Source organism: Schistocerca cancellata, chromosome 3, assembly GCF_023864275.1.
Source record: "Schistocerca cancellata isolate TAMUIC-IGC-003103 chromosome 3, iqSchCanc2.1, whole genome shotgun sequence".
NCBI classification, from domain to species: domain Eukaryota; kingdom Metazoa; phylum Arthropoda; class Insecta; order Orthoptera; family Acrididae; genus Schistocerca; species Schistocerca cancellata.
The window spans coordinates 48,729,395-48,756,718 of NC_064628.1; the positions used below are offsets into that span (position 1 = coordinate 48,729,395).

At 40.9% G+C, this 27,324-nt stretch overlaps 1 protein-coding gene across 1 annotated transcript; it reads right to left on the minus strand.

The window, feature by feature from the left end:
• On the minus strand, window positions 1-26,714 carry LOC126176030 (39S ribosomal protein L35, mitochondrial). Its single transcript, XM_049923159.1, has 4 exons — window positions 26,560-26,714; window positions 26,297-26,447; window positions 26,087-26,215; window positions 1-284 (listed from the first exon to the last, which is right to left on the minus strand). Exons 1-4 carry the CDS (start codon window positions 26,579-26,581, stop codon window positions 50-52), a joined length of 537 nt encoding a protein of 178 aa, XP_049779116.1. The 5' UTR covers window positions 26,582-26,714; the 3' UTR covers window positions 1-49.
• Between the last annotated feature and the right edge of the window lie 610 nt (window positions 26,715-27,324).

The following is a 27,324-nucleotide window of genomic DNA, read 5'->3' on the forward strand; positions in this document are numbered from 1 at the left end:
TTTTGTCTTCAAAATACATATTTTATTTAGACTAATCATTAGAGATAATTTAATACACTTTAGGCTTTCTTCTTGTGTACAAAAATTCTTCCCTTGTGTGGTACGGTGCATAAGGATCATCAACATAGTACTTAGGCCGCTTCCAGTATTTTGTTACCATCTTATCTAACAGGGTGCTCTGCGTGGCATTACAGAAGACATGTTGCCTAAGTCGCCGTCGCCTGTTTGATGATTTTGTCCACATTCGCTTATGTCGTCCAGCTTTTGTTCGGATCCAGATGCCCCTGCAAATACAATGCAATACTAAACAATCAACACCATACACTTCAAAAAGAACAGGGAAAAATATTTGAATTCAACATTACACTAAAAGATCTGAAATCTGTCGCATTTTTTTTCTGGCTGAGTTTTAGTGACATGCTCACAAAACACTGAAATAACCTGATCAATAACTAAAAAGTAAAAGAATCAATATCACACATATATTCAAAATTCCTTTCAGAGTCTCCACCCCCCCCCCCCCCCCCCCAAATACTTAAGAGAACAACCAAATTCTAACATGTGACAATTGAACAGAGATTTCTTTTCTTTTTTTATATATGTTTTTGGCCATTGAGTGGTTGGCGATTATGTGCTCACAAAAGACTGCAAAATTTAAAGCAGGGCTGGCAAATGAATGACTCCTTTCACAAGTTGTCCTCCCTCAGACAAGGCAGGATATTCCTTTGGTGGGTGTGGGACAGAACGTTCTGGGTGGGTACACAGAACAGGTCCTGCACCTGCATCTTTCCACAGGAATGTGATCCACTAGATGGGCAGTGGATCACTTGGGAAGAGGTAAGAAAGATTGTGGGTAGGAAGTCCCTCATATCTGAGAATGCTGATAGGCAGTTGATAGCCCTGGATACACATGTGGTTAAGTTAGTCCATTGCAGGATGATACTGGGTAATAAGGGGTTCTCCTTTGCACATGGTTCATGAGAGTGGTTGGAGTATAAGAGAGAGTGTGGATACACTGTAGAAGACCTGTTTGTAGGCAAGTTTTGCAGACTTGAGCATGTCTGGAAGCCCTTATTAAGAGCTTCAGTGTACTGGTCCCCAGGAGGCCAGACTCTATGTGAGAGACTTTTTAGTGTGGAACAGATGGTGCCTAACAAAATGGAGGAACTGTTTATGTTTGGGGAGCTTGATATGAATCTACTGGAGACATGGAGGACAACATCCAGGAAGGTGACATGCTGGGCTGACAAGGAAAAGGTGAACCAGATATGAGATGTGGTTTGAGAATAGTATCTCTTGGTCCTTGGTCCAGATCATGAAGATATCACAAGAAATCTGAATCAGGCACGGGGTTTCAAATATTGGGGCGATTAGAATGGTTCTTCTAGATATCCCATAAAACACATGGCAAAAGTGAGTGCCTGTGCCATGGCCTTTTTATTATTATTTTTTTGTACATCTCTTCCTTGGAGACATATTTATCGGGAACAATAAAGTTAGTGAAGTGTATAAGGAATGAAATGATGGGTTTGGCATTGATACAATGTTTGGAGAGGGTGTTCAATAGTGGCAAGGCCATGGGCATGGGCATGGGCATGAAAGATGATGTATGTGGAGATAGTGTCAACAGCAAGAAGCACGGATGTAGATGGTATTAGAGTGGGGAGGGTTGGGAGGTGATGAAGGAAGTGGTTTTGTGTCCTTAATATAGGAAACTAGGGTGTAGGTAAAGGGTGAGGTTTTGGGCAACAAAAGCTGAGAGTCTTGTCATGGGAGCACAACCACCTACAATGGCACATCCAGGATGGTTAGATTTATGGATTTTGGGAGGCATGCAGAAAATTGATAAACAGGGTGGTAGGTGGGTTAAAGAGGGAGATGAATTTGGTAGGAAGACTTTCTGGGAAGTGTCTAAGGATTTGATAAGGAACTGAAGAGTATGCAGGGCATAAGAGGTTTGATCAAAAAGTACGGGGAATTTTTTGCATTTGTGGGCTTTATATATCCTATTTTCATTTTTTTCTATTTTTTGGTACACATGTTCCTTATGTACATATGCATTTTCTGCTGCTTTGAGTATTTAGTTTATTGTTGATGGTCAAAATGGTTATACACGTTTTTGAGTGCTCAGTGAATTTTTACTTTTGCAAAAGATGGATCAAAGAATTTGCATTACATTTTGCATGAAATATTGAACAAAGTACAGCACTGCATTCAAAATGTTGACTGTGGCTTTTGGTGAATCTACTATGTGCAAGACAAGAGTTTTGGTATAAATGTTTCAAAGAGAGTCGAGAAGATGTTGAGGACGGCAACTGCCCTGGACTCCCTAGCACATCAATTACTGACAACAATGTGGAATAAGCAAAGAAAATGGTTCTATAAAAATGCCAGATCACCATCAGAAAGGGTGCTGTGATGTCAGCATATCCTTTGGCTCATGTCAAGCAATTTTTTGGATGGCTAATTTGCGGGAGGGGACCAAACAGTGAGTCATCGGTGCCACTGGATTGTGTCAAGGAGGGGAGGGAAATCAGCTGTGTCCTTTCAAAGGAATCGTCCAGGCATTTGCCCGAAGCAATTTAGGCAAATCACAGGAAACGGAAATCAGGATGGCCAGACAGGGGTTTCAAGCATCGTCCTCCCAAATGCGAGTCCAGTGTGCTAACCACTGCACCACCTTGCTCAGTAAGCAATTTTATCAGATGTTTTGGACATGAAATGTGTAGCAGCAAAGTTTCTTCTGAAATGGTTGAATTTCAACCAAAAATGATGTCATATAAACATTGCTCAGGAATTGCTAAATGAAGTCGACAATGTTTCAGAACTTCTAAAGAATGTTATAACAGGTGACAAAACAGGGGTATGATGTCAATACCAAAGCCCAATTGACCCAATGGGGTCTGCCTGAAGAGTCAAGACTGAGAAAAATTTGTCAAGTTGGATCACATGTGAATGTTGTTCTCACTTTTTGTTTTCTTCAATTACAATGGTATAGTGCAGCACGAGTTCCTGTCTTATAGTCATACAGTATACTACATGGAAGTAACCTGTTTGCGTGAGGCAGTCCAAAGAAAATGACCCAAGCTGTGGCAAAACCACTTAGGGAAATTTCATCATGATAATGCTCCCACTCACACGTCAACGCTTGTTCATGATTTTTTGGCAAAAAACAAAATCATTACGTTGCTCAGCCGTCATATTCGCCAGACATGGCTCCTGTGACTTCTTTCTAGACCCGAGGCTGAAGACAACCATGAAAGGACGCTGTTTGTCACCATTGATGACATAAAAACAGATTCGCTGAAGGAGCTGAACACCATAATGACAAGTGAATTCTAGAGGTGCTCCAAAGATTGGAAAAGAGCTGGAACATGTGTATTAGATCTGACGTGGTTACTTTGAAGTGGGCAAAGTTGAACAAAAAATTCTTTTTATTTTTTTATCACATTTCAGATGGGGTGGGATCCATTAAGCATGGCTAGTAATTGCAAGTCGTTGTGATGAACCACAATGACTACCTGATATGAGGTGTTCACCATTTTCTGACTGTTCCATCTAAAAACCTTCCCACTGTTATCCAATGTCCAGCATAACCTTCAAACCCCACTCAAAAACCCAAACCCTATCCCTGAACCTCTGCCCCAAATCCAACTGTCTGGTCACCCAAACCATGGCCTGAACACCCACGAATCACATTCTTCCCAACATCCATAAACCTAACCATCTTTAATACTCCATTGTTACTGGTTAATGTGCTACAACTGAAATAATCTTAGTCTTGTTCATCAATACCCCGCACTCATTGCCTACAGCACACCACCCACATCTAGGACATAATCTACTTCCTTCATTACCTCTCAGTTATCACCACCCTATTTCCACCTGGATTCCTGCTCATCACTGTTGATGATACATCCCCTATGCCAACACCCCCTTGCTCATGACCTTGCCACTGTTGAAAATTGCCTCTCTCAACCCACTGCCGATTCCAGCTAGATTGTAACACATAACTACTACTCCCTCTGGCGTAAGACATATAAATAAGTTTACTGCATAGCCATGGGCACTTGCATTGTACCCTCTTATGCCAACCTGTTTACAAGCCATCTAGAGTAGACTGTTCCAGCTTGAATGCATGCTTGCAGGCAGCTAGGTGCTGACATGCAGGCAGTCAGGCAGCTGGTCCACTGCTTATGCCATCATAATCATAGCGATCATACCTTTTCAGTCAAGCACCGATCTGCACGAACAGCAAGAGGTTTACACAAGTGCAAAATGTGTGTGTATGGCTTACACTGACTGTGTATGAGTGTAGGTGAGTTGAAGAACACTTGCAGGTACCTTCATCCCATGTGGCACCGTTGGAGCACCATGATGCAGAGCGACCATTTCTAGCCAGCATAGATTCCAAACCTCTTGTCTAGTTAAGATTCACTGATGATATCTTTATGATTTAGACCCAGCCTCAACCCCTTCCCTCCAAGCTGCACAGCAGCACCTTCTCATTGTCCAATATCACACCAGAATGAATAAACTTAACCACATACATCACCAGTACTTCAACCCAATCTAGCAACATGCCTACATGTAAGGACACATCTTACACAGTGCCCTTCCCATTCCTCCTAAAGTGATAATCTGCCCCATCATCCAATCTGGTTTTGTCCTTGTTACATGGGTGATGTCCCAGTGAAAGACCCATGCGCAAGACTGTTCTAAGCACCCTCCCAGCACATCCTGTTACAGTCCCAAACACCACATCTTTCCATCCACCAATCCTTCTGGCTCTACTAGCCTCCCCCCAACACCTGCTTCAACAGCTATATCCATAACCCCAATTCACTTAATTTACATTCATACTCTGCTCTCCCCAGTGTCCCCCTCACAACCCATCCCTGCACCCCACTGTGTACCACTGCCAACCATGCTTGCAACATTCCTATACTGATCACTTACTGCCTCTTCCTTCCTGCCCTCAGTCACCCTGCGCTCCACCTCCCGACCCAACTGTCCACTCATCCAGTCTACCCAAAACAAAACCTCACCCTAGTTGAGCTGCAGCACCAGGACACTGTAGCCAAAAAGTCGCGTGTGTGTGTGTGTGTGTGTGTGTGTGTGTGTGTGCGTGTGTGTGTGTGTGCGTGTGTGTGTGTGTTGGTAGTAATACAGTGTCCTTAAGATCAGTAATGTTTTCAGTCTTGTTTATCTGTCTGCTGATTGCTCGGCACCTCAACCAAATGGTGTCTAGGTTACCTTTATCCTTCCATTATTTGTATTCTTTGCAGAATTTTTTTTCAGATAGGGACACGGATGGATGGAAACACAAGGGTAGGATGAGTGGAAAAAGAGAAGTGGGTGGAATGGCATGTGGAGTTGAGCTTGTGCCAGCCACACGTCATAAGAATGTATGATGCGTTTCCATAAGAATGTGTGATGTGTCTCTTATAGGCCTCTAAAAATACTGAATAAGATTTAAGCTTGGTAACTAAGAAAAATGTCTCAACTTTTCACATGTGCCTATCCAACATTCCTCATCATCTCTGGCATCATGAAGGCAGAAAAAGTTTTGATGAAATAGAACATAAAAATAACTACAATAGCTCCCCATCCATCCTCTGTTTTTGAGAAAGAACTTGAATGTCACTACCACTGTCACTATCAGGGTCTAAATCAGGCTGTTCCAACCGAGCTCCAGGGAGCCGGAGCGCTCACTGCGGCAGCTCGGAGCCCGCGTGGATGGGGAAGCAAACTCACTGCCCCCTGGCTGCATGCAGCCGCAACTGGCGTAATAATCCATGTTCAATGACAGCTATGACTAGACGCAGTAGCCCTGTACCTCTATTGGAGGATACCTTTCTATTAATTGAGAGGGTTGGTCGTCCGCAGTGTCTTGTATGTCATAAAGTATTTAATTCTGTGAAGAGGTACAATATACAACGACATTATACACGTCTTCACGCAGCACCACGCGGGATTAGCCAAGCGGTCTGCCGGCACGGTAGCTCATCGTGCTGGGTCAGAGGGTTAGCTACCCTCTGTAATAAAAAACTGAGTGAACGGATCAACAAAGAACCTGAACGGCTGTCATTGGACGTCCGCCACGAACAAATTCATTGACCAATATACAGCAAAATGAGATTTAAAAAAATAAAAAAACTCCCTTGAACCATCTTTCTCTCTCTAAAAAAAAATAAAATTAAAAAAAAAATTGCTGTCTAAGGCGCTGCAGTCGTGGACTGTGCGGCTGGTCCCGCTGGAGGTTCAAGTCCTCCCTCGGGGATGGGTGTGTGTGTTTGTCCTTAGGATAATTTAGGTTACGTGGTGTGTAAGCTTAGGGACTGATGACCTTAGCAGTTAAGTCCCATAAGATTTCACACACATTTGAACACTTTTTTTTCTTCACGCAGCGCACTATGATCAGGTAGACGGCATTGCACACAGAGAACTGGTAGCTAGGCTTAAGAACGACATACCAGGAGATGTAAGTTTAGAAATGGTTTCGTAATACGGAGGGTATCAAAACATGCAACATAATTCGTGCTCTGTAATGCGTTTATAATTTTCAGGTGAATGGGAGCGCAGAAAACACTACTGAATCTGCAATTCGAGCAAGCTACAGGGTCGCTCACATCATTGCAACGAGTGGCAAGCCATTTTCGGTGGGACCATTCGTAAAATCGTGCTTTGTAGCAGTTGCAGAATGTTTGTTTCCAGGGGAGGTGCAGGCAATTGAAGGGGTTTGCCTGTGAAGCAAACAATGTCTCGTCGAATCCTGGACATGGCAGAGTATTTAGAGACACAGCTCAGGAAAAAGGCGGTGAGCTTTGTTGCATTTTCGCTAGCGCTTGACGAAAGCACCGACATATCGGACTGTGCTCAGCTTGCAGTCTTTGTGCGTGGCGTCGACATGCAACTGCAAGTAACTGAAGAACTCTTGGATGTGGTACCATTCGATTACACCACAACAGGATGTGACATTTTTGAAGCTGTTTGTTAATCAGTGGACAATATGAATTTTCCGTGGGATAAGCTCCATTCTGTAGCGACAGATGGTGCACTACAAATGATCGGGCATCACCAAGGTTTTGCTTCTTGTTTGAAAAATAAACTCAGGGACGAATTCGGGAAAGACATTTTGTCTCCTCATTGTTTTATTCACCATGAGGCATTGTGTGCTGAAACAGTAGATCTAGGTGGCATAATGAAAGAAGTCGTGAAGTGTGTGAATTTTGTGCGGCGTCACGGTATGAATTCAAAGGATTCCTGAAAGATATGGAAGCGGAGTATGGGGATATACCTTACCACAGTACAGTTCGTTGGCTGAGTTGGGGAAAAGTTCTTGATGTTTTCTTTGCCATTCGTGAGGAAATATCCCTTTTTCTCGAAATGAAAGAGGAAGAAATGCGTTGTCTGAAAGATATAAAATGGATATCAGACCTGGCGTTCCTAGCTGACATAACTATGCATTTGGTTTTGTTTTGGTTTTAGGGCGCAAAACTGCTATGGTCATTAGCGCCCGGTCCGTGACTTAGGAAACAGTAAAAAACCGAAAATGGAAACCAGCAGCAATGGGAACGAAAGTCATAAAATTGGAGAAACTAAAAGCAGAAGGAAGGCTTAAAAATCCACTACAGAAAGGGGTTGGTTGTCCCCAAAAAAAGCTTCAAATGACTGACATCATTTCACTGGCACTAATAAACTCGAGAACGCGATCGGTTGAGCGCAACATAACTATGCATCTGAATAATTTAAATCTGTCATTGCAGGGCAAAAGGCAGCTAATCGTTTGCCATGCACGACCAGATCAAAGTGTTCATGGAAAAATTACGTTTATTTGAGTGGCAGATGAGTAATGGACATTTAACGTTCTTCAATCATCTTGCTTCTTTAAAACTACCTGAAGGTACTACTTTCGGCGATTACCAAGCGAAGTTAAAGCAGCTCGTCACATCGTTTGAAACACGATTCCGAGACCTCACTAGTTTGGAAATGGAACTTAAGGTGTTCAGCACTCCTTTTTCAGTTTCCCCCGATGACTTGTCATTGTCACTTCAATTGGAGATTATTGATTTGCTAAATTCAACTTTGTTGAAAGAGAGGTACTACAACATGTTGGATTTGTCACGATGGTATTGTTCATTACAGCAAAAAAACATTTCCCAAGCTTCACAACAATGCCGCTCAGATCATGTGAATGTTTGGATCTACGTATTGTTGTGAGCAGCTTTTCTCAACAATGAAAAGAGTAAAAAGTAAGGAACGGTCGTTTCTTCAGGATGCAACAATGAAGGCCATCCTCCGCATTAATGCTGCGAACACGTTGACGCCTGATATTTCCGATCTTGTAATGAAAAGAAAACGTCAAACTACAGAGGCCCAATAAATTTAGTATGCAATTTATTGTAAAACAGTTGTTTCTTATTTATTTCCTGAACATCGTATTTCCTGGTGTAGCATGTCACCACGTCTTAACAGCTAAGAGTATCACGTTGTCGATCTTGTAAGACACGGCTGGCACATCAAAACGCTTGCCTTGTCGCCTGCCTCAGCCAGCCGTGCCACGTGCCGGCCCACTTGAATAGTCACAGCGAGCGACACGGCTCCCTGGAGCAGGGAGTGCTCCGCGGCTCACAACGGAGTCAATGAGCTGGAACAGCCTGGTCTAAATCGAAATCTATAAGGTAAATTATAAAAGGTGCAGCACAGAAAATACGCAAAAATTGGGAAATGACACTGAAAAGACTAGAAAACATAATATTGGCACAAAAAACAACCAAATTATGTAAATAATACTTTACATGTACTTCCCATGTTCTAAGCTTGCCTTTCACATATTAAGAAAAAAATTAAATATCCTAGATCCGCACACAGTATGGTGGCTGTTCCAACTAGAGGACCTGTACTGATAAAAGTGATTAAAAGTCTGAAATGCAAAATGGTGACAGGTATAGGTGCAACACCAGTGCCCCTTACAATTAAAACAGTTTCACAAATTGTACAGCTCTTGGAAAACATTGCTGATATGTCTAATCACAAAGGAGTGTTTTCTCACAGATTAAAAATTTCAGAAATGATGCCATTGTTTAAAAGTGGTAACAGCCATACATTTGAAAACTACCTACCCATATCATCCTTCAGTATTCCCAAAAATTAATGAAACAGTAAGTTATCAAATATAATCTATTGAATAGTAATCAAAATGGTTTTTAAAAAGTAAATATGTCAGGAACATTGGTAATGATTTACACATACTAAGCAAGTGAATCATTTGCCCAAACTACACTCCTGGAAATGGAAAAAAGAACACATTGACACCGGTGTGTCAGACCCACCATACTTGCTCCGGACACTGCGAGAGGGCTGTACAAGCAATGATCACACGCACGGCACAGCGGACACACCAGGAACCGCGGTGTTGGCCGTCGAATGGCGCTAGCTGCGCAGCATTTGTGCACCGCCGCCGTCAGTGTCAGCCAGTTTGCCGTGGCATACGGAGCTCCATCGCAGTCTTTAACACTGGTAGCATGCCGCGACAGCGTGGACGTGAACCGTATGTGCAGTTGACGGACTTTGAGCGAGGGCGTATAGTGGGCATGCGGGAGGCCGGGTGGACGTACTGCCGAATTGCTCAACACGTGGGGCGTGAGGTCTCCACAGTACATCAGTGTTGTCGCCAGTGGTCGGCGTAAGGTGCACGTGCCCGTTGACCTGGGACCGGACCGCAGCGATGCACGGATGCACGCCAAGACCGTAGGATCCTACGCAGTGCCGTAGGGGACCGCACCGCCACTTCCCAGCAAATTAGGGACACTGTTGCTCCTGGGGTATCGGCGAGGACCATTCGCAACCATCTCCATGAAGCTGGGCTACGGTCCCGCACACCGTTAGGCCGTCTTCCGCTCACGCCCCAACATCGTGCAGCCCGCCTCCAGTGGTGTCGCGACAGGCGTGAATGGAGGGACGAATGGAGACGTGTCGTCTTCAGCGATGAGAGTCGCTTCTGCCTTGGTGCCAATGATGGTCGTATGCGTGTTTGGCGCCGTGCAGGTGAGCGCCACAATCAGGACTGCATACGACCGAGGCACACAGGGCCAACACCCGGCATCATGGTGTGGGGAGCGATCTCCTACACTGGCCGTACACCACTGGTGATCGTCGAGGGGACACTGAATAGTGCACGGTACATCCAAACCGTCATCGAACCCATCGTTCTACCATTCCTAGACCGGCAAGGGAACTTGCTGTTCCAACAGGACAATGCACGTCCGCATGTATCCCGTGCCACCCAACGTGCTCTAGAAGGTGTAAGTCAACTACCCTGGCCAGCAAGATCTCCGGATCTGTCCCCCACTGAGCATGTTTGGGACTGGATGAAGCGTCGTCTCACGCGGTCTGCACGTCCAGCACGAACGCTGGTCCGACTGAGGCGCCAGGTGGAAATGGCATGGCAAGCTGTTCCACAGGACTACATCCAGCATCTCTACGATCGTCTCCATGGGAGAATAGCAGCCTGCATTGCTGCAAAAGGTGGATATACACTGTACTAGTGCCGACATTGTGCATGCTCTGTTGCCTGTGTCTATGTGCCTGTGGTTCTGTCAGTGTGATCATGTGATGTATCTGACCCCAGGAATGTGTCAATAAAGTTTCCCCTTCCTGGGACAATGAATTCACGGTGTTCTTATTTCAATTTCCAGGAGTGTACATTATAAGCAACATTTTTGTCAGAAGTGAGTTAGAGTTGTAATAGTGCTGTATCTGACATTCTGCATCTGCTGGTTAAATTGTTTCCAACTTGTGTGATTTTTGGTACCACTGTCATACCACAAAATTCTTTGTTATGACGAACAATGTTGTAAGTGATGACATCAGGGGCGACATACAAAATGTTGTGGTATGTTGTTGTTGTTGTGGTCTTCAGTCCTGAGACTGGTTTGATGCAGCTCTCCATGCTACTCTATCCTGTGCAAGCTTCTTCATCTCCCAGTACCTACTGCAACCTACATCCTTCTGAATCTGCTTAGTGTATTCATCTCTTGGTCTCCCCCTACGATTTTTACCCTCCACACTGCCCTCCAATACTAAATTGGTGATCCCTTGATGCCTCAGAACATGTCCTACCAACCGATCCCTTCTTCTGGTCAAGTTGTGCCACAAACTTCTCTTCTCCCCAATCTTGTTCAATACTTCCTCATTAGTTATGTGATCTACCCATCTAATCTTCAGCATTCTTCTGTAGCACCACATTTCGAAAGCTTCTATTCTCTTCTTGTCCAAACTATTTACCGTGCATGTTTCACTTCCATACATGGCTACACTCCATACAAATACTTTCAGAAATGACTTCCTGACACGTAAATCTATACTCGATGTTAACAAATTTCTCTTCTTCAGAAACGCTTTCCTTGCCATTGCCAGTCTACATTTTATATCCTCTCTACTTCGACCATCATCAGTTATTTTGCTCCCCAAATAGCAAAACTCCTTTACCACTTTAAGTGTCTCATCTCCTAATCTAATTCCCTCAGCATCACCCGACTTAATTCCGCTACATTCCATTATCCTCATTTTGCTCTTGTTGATGTTCATCTTATATCCTCCCTTCAAGATACCATCCATTCCATTCAACTGCTCTTCCAAGTCCTTTGCTGTCTCTGACAGAATTACAATGTCATCGGCAAACCTCAAAGTTTTTATTTCTTCTCCATGGATTTTAATACCACTTCCGAAATTTTCTTTTGTTTCCTTTACTGCTTGCTCAATATACAGATTGAATAACATTGGGGAGAGGCTACAACCCTGTCTTACTCCCTTCCCCACCGCTGCTTCCCTTTCATGTCCCTCGACTCTTATAACAGCCATCTGGTTTCTGTACAAATTGTAAATAGCCTTTCGCTCCCTGTATTTTACCCCTGCCACCTTTAGAATTTGAAAGAGAGTATTCCAGTCAACATTGTCAAAAGCTTTCTCTAAGTCTACAAATGCTAGAAACGTAGGTTTGCCTTTCCTTAATCTTTCTTCTAAGATAAGTCGTAAGGTCAGTATTGCCTCACGTGTTCCAGTATTTCTACGGAATCCAAACTGATCTTCCCCGAGGTTGGCTTCTACTAGTTTTTCCATTCGTCTGTAAAGAATTTGTGTTAGTATTTTGCAGCTGTGGCTTATTAAACTGATTGTTCGGTAATTTTCACATCTGTCAACACCTGCTTTCTTTGGGATTGGAATTATTATATTCTTCTTGAAGTCTGAGGGTATTTCACCTGTCTCATACATCATGCTGACCAGATGGTAGAGTTTTGTCAGGACTGGCTCTCCCAAGGCCGTCAGTAGTTCCAATGGAATGTTGTCTACTCCGGGGGCCTTGTTTCGACTCAAGTCTTTCAGTGCTCTGTCAAACTCTTCACGCAGTATCGTATCTCCCATTTCATCTTCATCTACATCCTCTTCCATTTCCATAATATTGTCCTCAAGTACATCACCCTTGTATAGACCCTCTATATACTCCTTCCACCTTTCTGCTTTCCCTTCTTCGCTTAGAACTGGGTTTCCATCTGAGCTCTTGATGTTCATACAAGTGGTTCTCTTATCTCCAAAGGTCTCTTTAATTTTCCTGTAGGCAGTATCTATCTTACCCCTAGTGAAATAAGCCTCTACATCCTTACATTTCTCCTCTAGCCATCCCTGCTTAGCCATTTTGCACTTCCTGTCGATCTCATTTTTGAGACGTTTGTATTCCTTTTTGCCTGCTTCATTTACTGCATTTTTATATTTTCTCCTTTCATCAATTAAATTCAATATTTCTTCTGTTACCCAAGGATTTCTACTAGCCCTCGTCTTTTTACCTACTTGATCCTCTGCTGCCTTCACTACTTCATCCCTCAAAGCTACCCATTCCTCTTCTACTGTATTTCTTTCCCCCATTCCTGTCAATTGTTCCCTTATGCTCTCCCTGAAACTCTGTACAACCTCTGGTTCTTTCAGTTTATCCAGGTCCCATCTCCTTAAATTCCCACCTTTTTGCAGTTTCTTCAGTTTTAATCTACAGGTCATAACCAATAGATTGTGGTCAGAGTCCACATCTGCCCCTGGAAATGTCTTACAATTTAAAACCTGGTTCCTAAATCTCTGTCTTACCATTATATAATCTATCTGATACCTTTTAGTATCTCCAGGGTTCTTCCATGTATACAACCTTCTATCATGATTCTTAAACCAAGTGTTAGCTATGATTAAGTTGTGCTCTGTGCAGAATTCTACCAGGCGGCTTCCTCTTTCATTTCTTAGCCCCAATCCATATTCACCTACTACGTTTCCTTCTCTCCCTTTTCCTACACTCGCATTCCAGTCACCCATGACTATTAAATTTTCGTCTCCCTTCACCATCTGAATAATTTCTTTTATTTCATCATACATTTCTTCAATTTCTTCGTCATCTGCAGAGCTAGTTGGCATATAAACTTGTACTACTGTAGTAGGTGTGGGCTTCGTATCTATCTTGGCCACAATAATGCGTTCATTATGCTGTTTGTAGTAGCTTACCCGCATTCCTATTTTCCTATTCATTATTAAAGCTACTCCTGCATTACCCCTATTTGACTTTGTGTTTATAACCCTGTAGTCACCTGACCAGAAGTCTTGTTCCTCCTGCCACCGAACTTCACTAATTCCCACTATATCTAACTTTAATCTATCCATTTCCCTTTTTAAATTTTCTAACCTACCTGCCCGATTAAGTGATCTGACATTCCACGCTCCGATCCGTAGAACGCCACTTTTCTTTCTCCTGATAACGACGTCCTCTTGAGTAGTCCCCGCCCGGAGATCCGAATGGGGGACTATTTTACCTCCGGAATATTTTACCCAAGAGGACGCCATCATCATTTAATCATACAGTAAAGCTGCATGCCCTCGGGAAAAATTACGGCCGTAGTTTCCCCTTGCTTTCAGCCGTTCGCAGTACCAGCACAGCAAGGCCGTTTTGGTTATTGTTACAAGGCCAGATCAGTCAATCATCCAGACTGTTGCCCTTGCAACTACTGAAAAGGCTGCTGCCCCTCTTCAGGAACCACACGTTTGTCTGGCCTCTCAACAGACACCCCTCCGTTGTGGTTGTACCTACGGTACGGCTATCTGTATCGCTGAGGCACGCAAGCCTCCCCACCGGCGGCAAGGTCCATGGTTCATGGTGGTAATGGAGTGAAAATGTGCTTGAACAAAGAAATGAAATATGAAATTATCATCTGTGAGTGGAGGGGCAATAAACACAAAGCACTGAGGGATAGCAGATGCTTGTATATATTGAGGAAAAATGGTCATATTCCTGAGAACTTGCCACCTGATTGTTTGAATGGAGCAATGTCGAAACTGCTACTGATAATGAGGTAAAAGGTTCTCATAATTAATGTAGCCTAAACTTGCATGTGTTAAAAATTTACAGAGTTGTAATATAGTAATATAACACTTCATTGAAACTGGAATGTTTTGAATATAAATCTGATTTTTCAAATTATTTTGATTGGTAAATTTTGTGAGAGATGTTTCACAATAACAGGAAGGAATTTAGTTTTTTTCTAGGAAACGATTTGCCATTTTTAGTTTTCATGCAGAGATTTTACACACTTAATTGAGACAAGCAGACAATTTTTAGCTTTCCAGTGCAATGAAATGGCTGATCTGAAGAGACAAACAACAGAAGAAAGTGTCTTGTCGCTAGTGTTCACTTGTGTATAATTAGCCATTAGAAATCAGTACTGTATGTTTGTCAAAGGATATTACATAATGACTTGTGTGTTACGCCTTGCAGACTGATAAATTAAAGAGCAATTCATGCCTGGAAGTAAATTAGCGAAAGCATTCCAATAGGCCTCTGAAAATCCCAGATCATGACAGAGACTTAGTGAAGAAACACACTGAACAGTCTCCAAAACAAGGAAGCCACTAGTTTAGGTCTAAAACTGATAGTTGCTTTTTGAGTGTTTGCAAAATGTTATGTTTTCTTCCAGCAGAAGTACCCTGAACTACATACCAGTGGAAACTTATATGGAGATATTTCAGAAGTGATTTTAAACAAAAATTTCATGTCCTGAGGTCAGATGTGTGTTCATATTGCAACAAACTTCATATGTAGATTGTTAGTGCATATTCCACCAATGAATAAAACAAGCTGAAACAGAAACTGTAATTAACAATGCTAAGGGTGAAGCAGCATACAGAAGACTAGCTGCTGATACCATAAAAAGCAAAACAATGAGTAATAGTATGACTCATACGGATCTTCAGCAGGTACACTTATGCCAACTGTTGAATCATTCTTCTGTTTTTTATCAATGGTAGTACATTTTTTACAACCTACCAAAACATAATACCAGTAGTACACTGTTTTCAGTGGAAGTATTGCTGGCAGAGATTCACACTTTCTGAAATATGTTCTTATATATTTCAATCCACTCAATGATGGCGAGGTTCAGAATCTGATAATCTGGTTTGACCATTGCGTTGGACAGAACAACTGCTGTATGATTTCCCTTTTCCAAAATCTGACTGACTATAAATATTTCACTGCTGCAGACCAGAAATTCCTCATGCAGAGCACAGTTTCCTACCATGATATAGGGAGTTTGCCCTTATAGAGAGGCACGAAAGAGCTTTTCATGTATATCAAACAGATGATTGGATCCAGCCACTGCCAAGCCAAGGATAATGGATTCTGTGTCAGCAAGATGGAACCAGAGGATTTCAGGGATCTTAGTGCACTGGACAAAGTACCACATACAAGCTCATTCAAAATAACTAAGTATGTGTGGCTAGAAATTTCATCTTATGCCCTTACTATCCTAAGGGGAAGAAAAAGTCTTAACACCCTGCAATTATGAATTATTCAAAGCATTACAAAGAAGCTGAGAGGTACTGGGAAAAGAAATCTGTCACCATCTAACATTTCCGTTTTCTCTATCTTTTGTGATAAACTTTTGCCAATCAAAAGTGCTACAATAAAAGACTTACTTGCAATGTGTCAGTTAATCTCAACTGAAAAAAGGATATTTCTATTGGTGATTACCAAGTGAATAATGGATCTGCACACGTGTCTGGAAAACTCATTGATTTGAGGTTTGAAAATGTAGTATTGAATGAATATGTTTAGTGTAATTGCTACAGCAATGATGTAAAATTTTTCAGGATCTTCTTTTGTTGCTTGCACAGATTTGTATTGTAATAAACATTATGTCATTTGACCTGTTTTATCCTACTTTATCAAAATAATTTTTCAACTTCTACACTGAATAAAAAAAAAGACAGTGTGTTGCAGCAGTACAATTTTGTAACAAAATTATTCATGCGTGAAAATTACAATAGCACTATTAGATCAAGAAAGTCCAAACTGATAAGAATGACATGGTTTTTTATTCTCCTCTAAAATTTTCATTTTGTTAGCTACAATACAGTTTGGTTGAATGATACAAATATACACCTAAAAATAACGAAATTGTTCTAGAGTTCAATTTAGATCTTACCACAGTTTTTGACAGTGCCTTTTACAGATCTTTTTAGACCGTCTGCAAGCACTCACAATTCAACAGACAGAAAATCAAAGTGTTTTGAATCACATTTACAGATCAGAATACAGGTTGTATGATTCACATCAACTCAACTAATCAAAAAGTCAGACAATATCTGATGCAAAGGAAGTCAAAGTGTACCTCAAGGCAGCATGCTACATCTTTTTGTTCCTCATTTACATAGAGGACATACAGAACTGAAAAACTGCAGTCAAGGTCATGCTGTTCACAGATGACCATAGTGTAATAGCGAGCAGTGTAAATGAATCTTTGGGTGAAACTGTTTTATGCCCAGTTATCCAAGGTTAACATTAAATGAAGCCTTCAATATTGCTTTGCCAAATAACAAGCAAAGTGTCACATTTCAGTCACACTCAAACCTAGGTCTATGTTACATATCAGTCACCACAACATACTTTCTAAAACATAAAGATGCAAAAAAAGAGAATATTTTCAGTGTTCCGTTCTCTTTTTGAATGTGCAAATATGATGTCACACAACACAAGATCATTATCTCATGGACTGAAACCAACATCTGGGATCGGTAGGTTCAATTGACCCTGAAGTTCAATGCCAGCAGGTTGAAAATGTGAATAAAACAAATTACCGTACTAGGTTGTTGCATAAATGCATAGCATTTTTGTTTGTGTGTTAGTACTCGATTGCTATGGGTTATTTACTGATTGTCATTTTTATTTGTAGTTCATTGTTGCTATCTGAGTTTAAATATTATCATTTTGTCATTTGGAGATAATGAGTGGAGTTGTGGCTGCTAGGAAATGGAGTGTCACATGGAGAAATCCGAACATTTCCAACATATTCTTCTGTTTGAGTTCATTAGAGGGGTGACAGCAGTGGAGGCAGCAAGAAACATTTGTGTCATGTGTGGGGATAATTCCATTGGACAGAGCAACGCAAGAAAATGTTTTCTCATTTTGAGGAGGATTTTTTTTTTTTTTTTTTTTTTTTGACGTTAGTGACTCCCCACATTAAGGAAGACCTTGGGGGTTTAAAAAAGATCATTTAAATGCATTTCTCCATAGTGATCCATACTCGAGAACTGACAAATGTGATGAACTCTGATCATTCCACCATTGTGTGACATTTGCATGCAGTGGGGAATATGCTATGAGCCAAAATCACAAAAATCAGTGGTTGGCCTTATGAGGATCTCTGCTATCTCATCACCAATTAGCTCATAAAAAATACCAACCATTCCTATCCTGTATCATTACTAGTGATGAGAAAATGTGTCTTTATGCTAACATAAGGAAAAGAAAGAAATAGCTGAGCCCAAACAAAGCAGCAACTTTCCGTACAAAGACCTGCATGCACCCACAAAAGAATTTTTTTTGCATCTGGTCGAATAGCGGTGGTGTGGTATACAACAAATTGCTTTCACAAAGTGTAACCACCACTGCTGACATTTACTGTCAACCCCCAAGATGTGTTGCAGGCGCAATCCAAGGACAAAACCAAGAAGACAGAGTGAAGTGATGCTACTTCACAATAACATCCACCTGCATTCTGTTAGACCGATAAAGAACACTATACAGGAGCTGGGTTGGGAAGTCATTCCACACCCATCTTAGTCACCTGATCTTGTGCCCTTCAAATTCTCACCTTTTCCACTTCCCATCGAACAATCTTCAAGGAAATTCCTTTCCGGATGAGAATGCACTCTGAAAATGGGTCAACAAGTTCTTTGCCTCAAAACCACTTGACTTTTACAGTTGTGGTAACCATACATTACCACATTGTTGGCAGACTGTTGTAATAGTGAAGGAGAATATATTACTGACGACTAAAGTCTCAGTTATGTCTAGCTGTTGTGTTTACTAAACTTATGGAAAAATGTTATGAACTTATGCACCAACCCAACACATTCATTAAATAAAAAACATCTTGATCAACTTACATAAGAAAGCTCCAGCAATGAAACTTTTCCAGATTCAGTTCCACATGTTTTGACCAGAGAAACATTTCAAAAGTTTGTACCATTGAAGGAGCTGTAATTGCTTACTTTAATGCGCAAACAATACACAAGAAGTTCACAAACAATTTAGAAACCCCGAAATCTCACACACTGCATATTTCACAACTCTGTAGAGGATAGAAAATTCTTATCGGAACATTACCACCTCTGATTATATACAATAAATACTGAATATGCTTCATACTACAAGAAAAGTCGATGTTGATGTATATTTCTTGTGGATCAAAGGAGATACAAGCATCTTAGAAAACAAAAAAAACTAACAGATATGGTAAAGAAAGTACAATACAAAGCACATTCCAAAAGTTGAACCAACTGAAAATTCCATTGCCAAAATAATATTACAGTGTATTCAGTTCTGCACATTTATGGGTACTATACCAAAGATATGTGTCGGACATGATGAGAAAATAATAAATAGTGTGAAAACTTCAAAATTCTTAGGTGACCATATTGATGAGAATTTAAAATGGGAAAATCACATTTTGGACTCACAAAACAGCGTAGTTCAGCCATATTTGCTCTTAGAATCATTGCAAATCTTGAGGGGAGACAAATCAGTAAGTTGACAATTTTCATTCAATACTATAATATAAAATGTGCTGTAAGAATAATATGTGGCGCTCACCAACGATCATCATCTAGGAAGGTTAACGACATTCATTACTCAATATTATAATTGTCTTTAGTACAAAAAGGGATGCATAATGCTGCAACAAAAATTTTTGTTCACTAATGCCAGTGATACAAAATGGCTGACAGACAGCAAAGTAAAACTTGGAAAAAAAAAAAGTGAAAAAGTTTCTCCTTGGTAACTCCTCCTTTTGCACAGAAGGATCCTATTATTGTAATGTGCAATAGCTGGTGGGTAGGAACTGGTGTGTGTGTGTGTGTGTACGGAGGGGACCAACCAGCGCAGCGAGGTCTTTCACCCCATCGGATTAGGGAAGGATGGGGAAGGAAACCATCCCAGCATTTGCCCGAAGTGATTTGGGAAAATCGTGGAAATCTTAAACCAGGATGGCTCAATGTAGGTTTGCACCACTATCCTCCCGAATGCGGGTGCAATGTGCTGATCACTGTGCGATCTTGCACTCTCTTACAAATATTCAGCACATAGCCATATTTACAAAATAATTTGCAATGTGACTGTAAATTACAGACATCAATACTTAATAAATTACAGACATCAATACTTAATAATTTATGTATATGTATTTGTATATCACAATAATGGATAATTTCAGTTTGGTTATAGACGACTATATCAGAATACGTAATCTATAATGTTACATTCTGTATTTAAACAAAAGTAGCTGGTTAACAGGTGGAGCTCACATAAAACCAGATAAATAAACAGATGAATCCTCCAAACACGATCCATTTCAAATATGCTGCACCACAGTGACGTCACACAATACAACACAGTTATGTCACTGATCAAATCAAATGGGCTGTACCGCAAAATTCAGTTGTTCATCTCTACATACATGCCATTACTGACTGTTCCTCTTCAAAGAAAATACCAAGCAAGGCAATGCTGTATTAAGACATTGGACTCCATTTGGTAGCACCAGGATTCAAATGCCTATCCGGCTGTCAAGACTTGGGTTTTCCATCTTTTTCCAAGTCACAGAAGTGATAGGTGACTCATGTACCCACAAAACAACCATAGGCTCTGATACTGCTAACAGAGAATATCATAACATTTCTGTTCATTTTAAAATCTGTTATAGTTCTGAAGCAGTATATTGGTTTAGGAGCTAGGGATGACATTTATCTATATACGAGATTCTATATCTACATTTGTATTCAGCAAACCACCGTGAGGTGCATGACAGACAGTATGCCCCATTGTGTCACTTAACCGGGTTTCTTCCCGTTCCATTCAAGTATAGAGTGCAGGAAGAATGATTGACTGAATGTCTCAAATGCCTATCCGGCCATCAAGACTTGGGTTTTTCATCTTCTTCTCACGATCCCTATGTGGTCGATACACAGATAGTTGTAGATCATCCCTAGAGTAATTATTTACAGCTTGTTCTTGAAACTTCATTAATAGACTTTCTCAGGATAGCTTATGTCTGTCTGTCTTCAAGATTCTGCCAGTTCAGTTCCTTCAGTATCTCTGTGACACTCACCCATGGATTAAACAAACCTGTGACCACTCATGCTGCCCTTCTCTGTATATGTTCAATATCCCCTGTTATTCCGATCTGGTATGGGTCCCACACACTTCAGCAATATTCTACAACCAGTCATACAAGAGATTTGTAAGCAATCTCTTTTGTGGACTGATTGCACTTCCCCAGTATTCTACCAATAAAAGGATCTATACCACCTGCTTTATTCACAAACTGAACATATGTAGTCACTCCATTTCATATCATTACAAAGCGTTACATCCAGGTATTTGTATGAGTTGGCCAGTGAGTCATTGATATTATAGTCATAGGATACTTTTTTTTTTGTTTGTTTTGGGGTGACATGCAAAATTTTACATTTCTGAACATTTAGAGCAAGATGCCAAACTCTGCACCATGTTGAAATCTTATCAATGTCTACAGAATATTTATGCAGCTTCTCTCACATAGTACTTCATTATAGATAACTGCATCATCTGCAAAAAGCCTGATTTTACTATTAATACTGTCTGCAAGGTCATTAGTATACAACATGAACAGCGAGGGTCCCAACACACATCCCTGGGGAATACCGGAAGTTATTCTACACCTGACAATGGCTCTCCAGCCAAGATAAAATGGTGTGTCCTCCCTACCAACAAGTCTTCAATCCAGTCACAAATTTCACTTGATATCTCATACGATCGTATGTTTGACAATGAACATAGGTGTGGTACTGACAAGGAAACCTCCCCATCGCACCCTCCTCAGATTTAGTTATAAGTTGGCACAGTGGACAGGCCTTGAAAAACTGAACACAGATCAATCGAGACAACAGGAAGAAGTTGCGTGGAACTATGAAAAAGATAAGCAAAATATACAAACTGAGTAGTCCATGCGCAACATATGCAACATCAAGGATAATGTAAGCATAGGAGCGCCGTCCTCCCGTGGCTAGTGTGAGCAGCTGCGGAACGAGAGGTCCTTGGTTCAAGTCTTCCCTCGAGTGAAAAGTTTACTTTCTTTATTTTCGCAAAGTTATAATCTGTCCGTTCATTCATTGACGTCTCTGTTCACTGTAATAAGTATAGTGTGTGTGTTTTGTGAGCGCACCGCAAAACCATGCGATTAGTAGACGAAAGGACGTGCGTCTCGAATGGGAACCGAAAACATTTGTCGGTAGGTCATAGGTCAACCGATTCCTCCACAGCAAAACACGTCTGATATATTCTATACAACACGAGTGATGGCATGTGTGTCACGTGACAGGAATATGTTGTAGACCCACCTAACTTGTACACTTGGCGAATGGGTAAAAAGATTCTTCTACCTTGCCCAATTTAGGTTTTCTTGTGGATGTGATAATCATTCCCAAAAAAGTGATGAAAACATTAGAGTTTGTCACATAAACTACAACAAATGAATGCAACAGTTTCACAGTCGCACAGTTTTCCCTGTGCTCTGTGAAAACAGATGTTTTTAACATTTTCAAATTTTTCCGTGTGTAGATAGTCAAATCCTGCATATGTCCAAGCAAATCTGAACATGTCCTGGAATTTTGGAGAGCAAAGTTGATTATGTGTGAGTGCCTGAACTTTGATAATTGTCTGAAAATAAAAAAATTAAAATCCTGACTCGAGGGAAGACTTGAACCAAGGACGTCTCGTTCCGCAGGTGCCCACGCTGCTAACCATGTGACCACGGCGCTCCTGAGATCACACTATCCTTGACGGTGCTTATCTTACACATGGACTCCTTAGTTTGTATATTTTGCTTATTTTTTTCATAGTTCCACACAACTTCTTCCTGTTTTCTCGATTGATGCGTGTTCAGTTTTTTAAGGCCTACCCACTGTGCCAACTTATAACTAAATCTGAGGGGGGTGCGATGGGGAGGTTCCCTTGTGAGACAGTGGTTTTCGGAAATCAAGAAACTCTGCAGCTACATGGTTGCCTGATCCAAAGCTTTCAGTATATCATGTGAGAGAAGCACAAGTTGAGTTTCTCATGATTGATGTTTTTGAAATCCATGCTTGATGGCATTGAGAAGGTCATTCAGTTCAAGATATCTCATTATGTTTCTAACATTCTACAACAAATTGATGTCCAGGATATTGGACGATAGTTTTGTGGTAACCTTTACTACCGTTCTTGTACATGGGTGTGATCTGTGCCTTTTTCCAAGAACTGGGAAAAGTTTTTTGTTAGAGGGATCTACGACAGATTATAGTTAGAAGAGGGGCGAATCCAGGAGCAAATTCAGTATAGAATCAGACAGGGATTCCATCAGTCCCTGGAGCTTTGTTTAGTTTTAAAGATTTCAGCTGTTTCTCAACACCACTGACACTAATACTTCTTTCATTCATAGTTTCAGTGGCACAAGGATTAAATTGCAGTAAATCTCCCGGGTTTTTCTTTTAAACGAACATTTGAAAATATATTTCAGCTTTTGCTTTGCTAACCTCAATTTCAGTTCCTGTTTCATTCGCTAGGGACTGGATACTAACTTTGGTGCCACTAGCAGCCTTTGTATATGACCAGAATTTCTTTGGGTTCTGTGAAAGATCACTTGACAACACTCTGCTACAGTAGTCATTGAAGATATCATGCATAGATCTCGACAGCCAAACGCGTTTCAGTCAGCATCTCCATCCATAGCCCTATGCTTTGTTTTACACCTATTAAGCAGTAATCTCTGTTTCTTTAGAAATTTCTTTACAGTGACTGTACACCATGGAGGTTCCCCCCATTATGAACTGTTCTACTGGGTACATATCTACCCAATGTCTAGACAACTAAAAAACGTGAGCCAGAGTTCATCCACATAATCCTGTCCTGTGCTGAAAGTATCAAGTTCCTCATTAAGATAGGACACTAACAATTTTTTCATCTATTTTACTGAACATATATACCTTTCTGCTTGTTTTAGTTGTCCTTCATACTTTTGTAATCATTGCTGCTGCAACCATGTCATGGTCACTGATACTAAGTTCAATGCTGACATCCTTACAGACATGAAGTCTATTTGCTGCTAATAAATCCAATATATTTCCATCATAAGTGGGGTTCCTAACTATCTGCTCTGGGTAGTTTTCAGAGAACGCATTTAGTAAAGTTTCACAGGATGTTTTATCACTCCCACTGCTAACAAAACTGTAATTTTCCCAACTGTTGGATGATTAAAGTCTCCATCAATGATTACAGTATTATTTGGGAACTTACGTACAAGGGGACTGAGATTTTCTCTTAAGTTTTTGGTTACATCAGGAGATGAGTCGGGTGGGCAATAGAATGATCCAATTATAATTTTATGCATACTCCTGATACTCAGCCTTGCTCAGAAAATCTCACATGCAGCTTAAAGTTCTATCTCTGTGGATCTGAGTTTCTTGTCTAGCATGACAAATACACCACCTACATTTCCCTTTTGCTATCCTTTTGATGTATACGTAAATTTTCCCCAGAGGGCTCACTGCTATAAATTTCAGGTTTCAACCAGCTTATTGTACCCAGCATTACATTAGCTTCATTGCTTTTCATGAGTGCTTCAAACTCTGGCACTTTGTTGCAAATGCCTTTGTATTAAGGGTCGACAGAAGCATCTGATCCCACAAGTCGGCTTTGACCCGTGACGTAAGGGTGTTGTCGTGTGTGACGTCATGACGGCACCGAGTTTGGTTTGTGAGTGTGGCGTGTTTGTAGATGTCGTGTTACGGTTTGTTGTGCTCTCTGGTGGTATGTTCAGGGTTTTCGTTTGTGTGGTGTAATGGGCTGTTTGCTTTTATTCATTATCCATAACTGTTCGAGTGTCGGCTGTGTTTGTAGTGGAATTTGCTTCAGTGAGTTAACAATTTTGTGTGAAGGTTAATTTAGTGTTGTTCGCTGTACATCGTGTGGTAATTTTAGTAAAATTAATCGGTTGTTGTTTTTGTTCAGGAATGGATATGACGGATAAAATTAACAGTGCACAGGTCAATCCCTTATCCGTGTTCGACCTCAGTGTGTGGCTGTGTATGTTGATATTGATATCAGGAGATGTTTTTGAGCTATATTGGCCAAGGGAAGTGTTTGATCCTAATTTATGGGATCGGGAGCTGCTGTTGAGCTATATATGTCAAGGGAAGTGTCCGATTCTAGATGATATTGTGTTTAGTGGTATTTGAGGAGTTTCGTGATGTCGGTTTTTTTTCGTCGTTTTGTGTGGTTTTGTATGGGGGTGGGTGTCTAAATTTGTTTATATTTAGTTTGCCCCCATCCAAAAACACCCCATTTCCGCTCTTGCCCCTTTAGTGTCATTAGGCTTTTTGTGGAAAGTGTGTGTGTTTGTTTTTTGATGTATTTTCGTCCTCATAATGTATACGTACCGACTTTATATGCGCCATATTGGAATCGTGGTTTATAGTCGTTTCCGCCATATTTGTGACGTCATGGGTCAAAGCAGACGGGCGGGATCGGACGCTTCCGTAATTCCTGTATTAACTATTAGGATTTAAAACTTTCGCCTGTGGGAGGCATTTCTTTCAATCTTACACTGATGCTTCTGGGTTTACTACAGCTATCACTATCTGGGTTGGATGAGGAATCGCCTAATCTAATAAACCCTTGTGTGCACCCACACATACCCCACTTGACACTAGCACTGCAACTCCCCTTTTTCTATGCTACGTGTCACTATCCTTATTCTCGGATGATTTGAGAATTTCTTAATATAGTATTACACTTACTGAAGTAAAATTCTTGGACTCAAATAGGCAGTAGACCAAAAATGAGTAGAAAAACTGAGTAGATCAACACAAGAATTTCAATTAAACTAATCATGGGGTATGTGAAACAAACTTCTTTGACGGTAGCATTTTATGCTCATAGCATATCTAGCTAGTGTTGCTTCAAATATCCCTCAGCCGATGGGACCAATGACCTCAATGGATGGGACCCTCCCCCAAATCAATCAATATCCTTTGACCAATAACATAGGGCCTAACAGACAAGGATAATTTTGGTTTATTGCTCTTATTCTTTGACATTGTGATGCACAGCTGTAGAGCCTATATTTGCATTCAGCACTAAGATATTCTTAAACATCCACTACTAAACATATCAGCCTGAAAGACAAGAGAACAGAATCAAAGTATTGTGAATACTACACAACAGGAAGCCTCAGTCAATGAAAAGTCAAGAACAGGCTCATTATTAACGACTTATTAGAAAGCTTTAGTTAAATATTAGTTTAATATAAGATTATCTAAAGCAGAATATACGGCCATTTCAAAGGCGTCCACGCCGATTTCTAAATCCTTTGGTTCATCTGAATTTTGACATCCTTTCTTAACGCAACTATTATATGCTGATAATGACATTAGCTTCTCGCATTTTCATCACAACGAAGCATAACAAATACGGAGTACCCACCAATGCAATCTGAAGAAACGCTTCAAAACTGCTTTAACAGATTTCCTTTTTCCCTTTTTAAGGGAAAACTTCGTTACTGTCCTTGTCAGCGGCTGTTGAAGAAAGGTGCCCTGTCTTGCGCAAATAGCCCTGTAGAAATTAGCTGGAGTTATACCAAAACACTTTAACAGCACTATACTACAAAATCTTGTAAATTAAAGAATAACTTACAACCGCGAAACAGCAGGGCTGAAGGCGTTCTCACATGACTTAACCAAACTGCCTGAGCATTGTACTGGTACCGTAAGTGGTCTCCTAGCAATAACTGTAGCGATATAAGATCCATGAACGACTGTACTGCACTCAGCAAGGCGCCGAATACCTAGAATCACATAATTGATAATAATTTACCACGCGAAATGATTTTGAAGTCAAATAGCCTTACATGATTCGTATAGACGCAATAGGCGCGTTAGCTACAAAATTGTAAATACCAGTTAATGCAGTACGTAACATATTCGTAATATTGTTTTTGTTTACTTATGACAGCCTCATATCAACTACATTGCCATTCTTAAAGTTTCAAAGTTCTCAAACTACATGAAGGTAAAGATACTCCCAACTACACTTGCTGCAGCATGTTATCATATGTTCATTGCTCGATGAAGGCCAAGTCACACTGGCCATCACATCACGTCTCGTGCCCGTCCCGTCAAAACATTATACAATGCATTTCAATTCGTCCCATCAGCACTGACCGTCCCGCCCCGTCGCGTTCGACACCGTCAAGGTTCTTCTGATGGAAAGTTTTGAAGGCTGACGTCATCCGTCCGTTGCTGATCATGGGACCCACAATCTCATTTCCTCTCCATACATGGTCATGCGCAAATGTCCAGATTTCGTTACTCAGCGGTTCATATCAGTTGCTTGTTCGTTAGCTGCTATAAAGGGTTTCGTTTCGTTATTTGTTTTGTTAAAATCTGTAATAAATAACGACAGATTAAGTGAAGCAGTGAGACAACAGTCTGAATTGCACAAAAGTGTGCTAAACTACTTGCTCTGTCTTACATTTATAAAGTGAATATTTATAGATACCGGTATCGTATTTAATATTTTACAATGAAATTGATTGCAACATGGCTGCAACTTTAAGTGAAAAAAGTGCTATATGTAGAGTCAGGTTGATAATTAAGTGGATTTGTTTGTATGTTGTCAGACATTTGTAGAGTTGTATAGATAAATGCACTGAAACCTTCAGA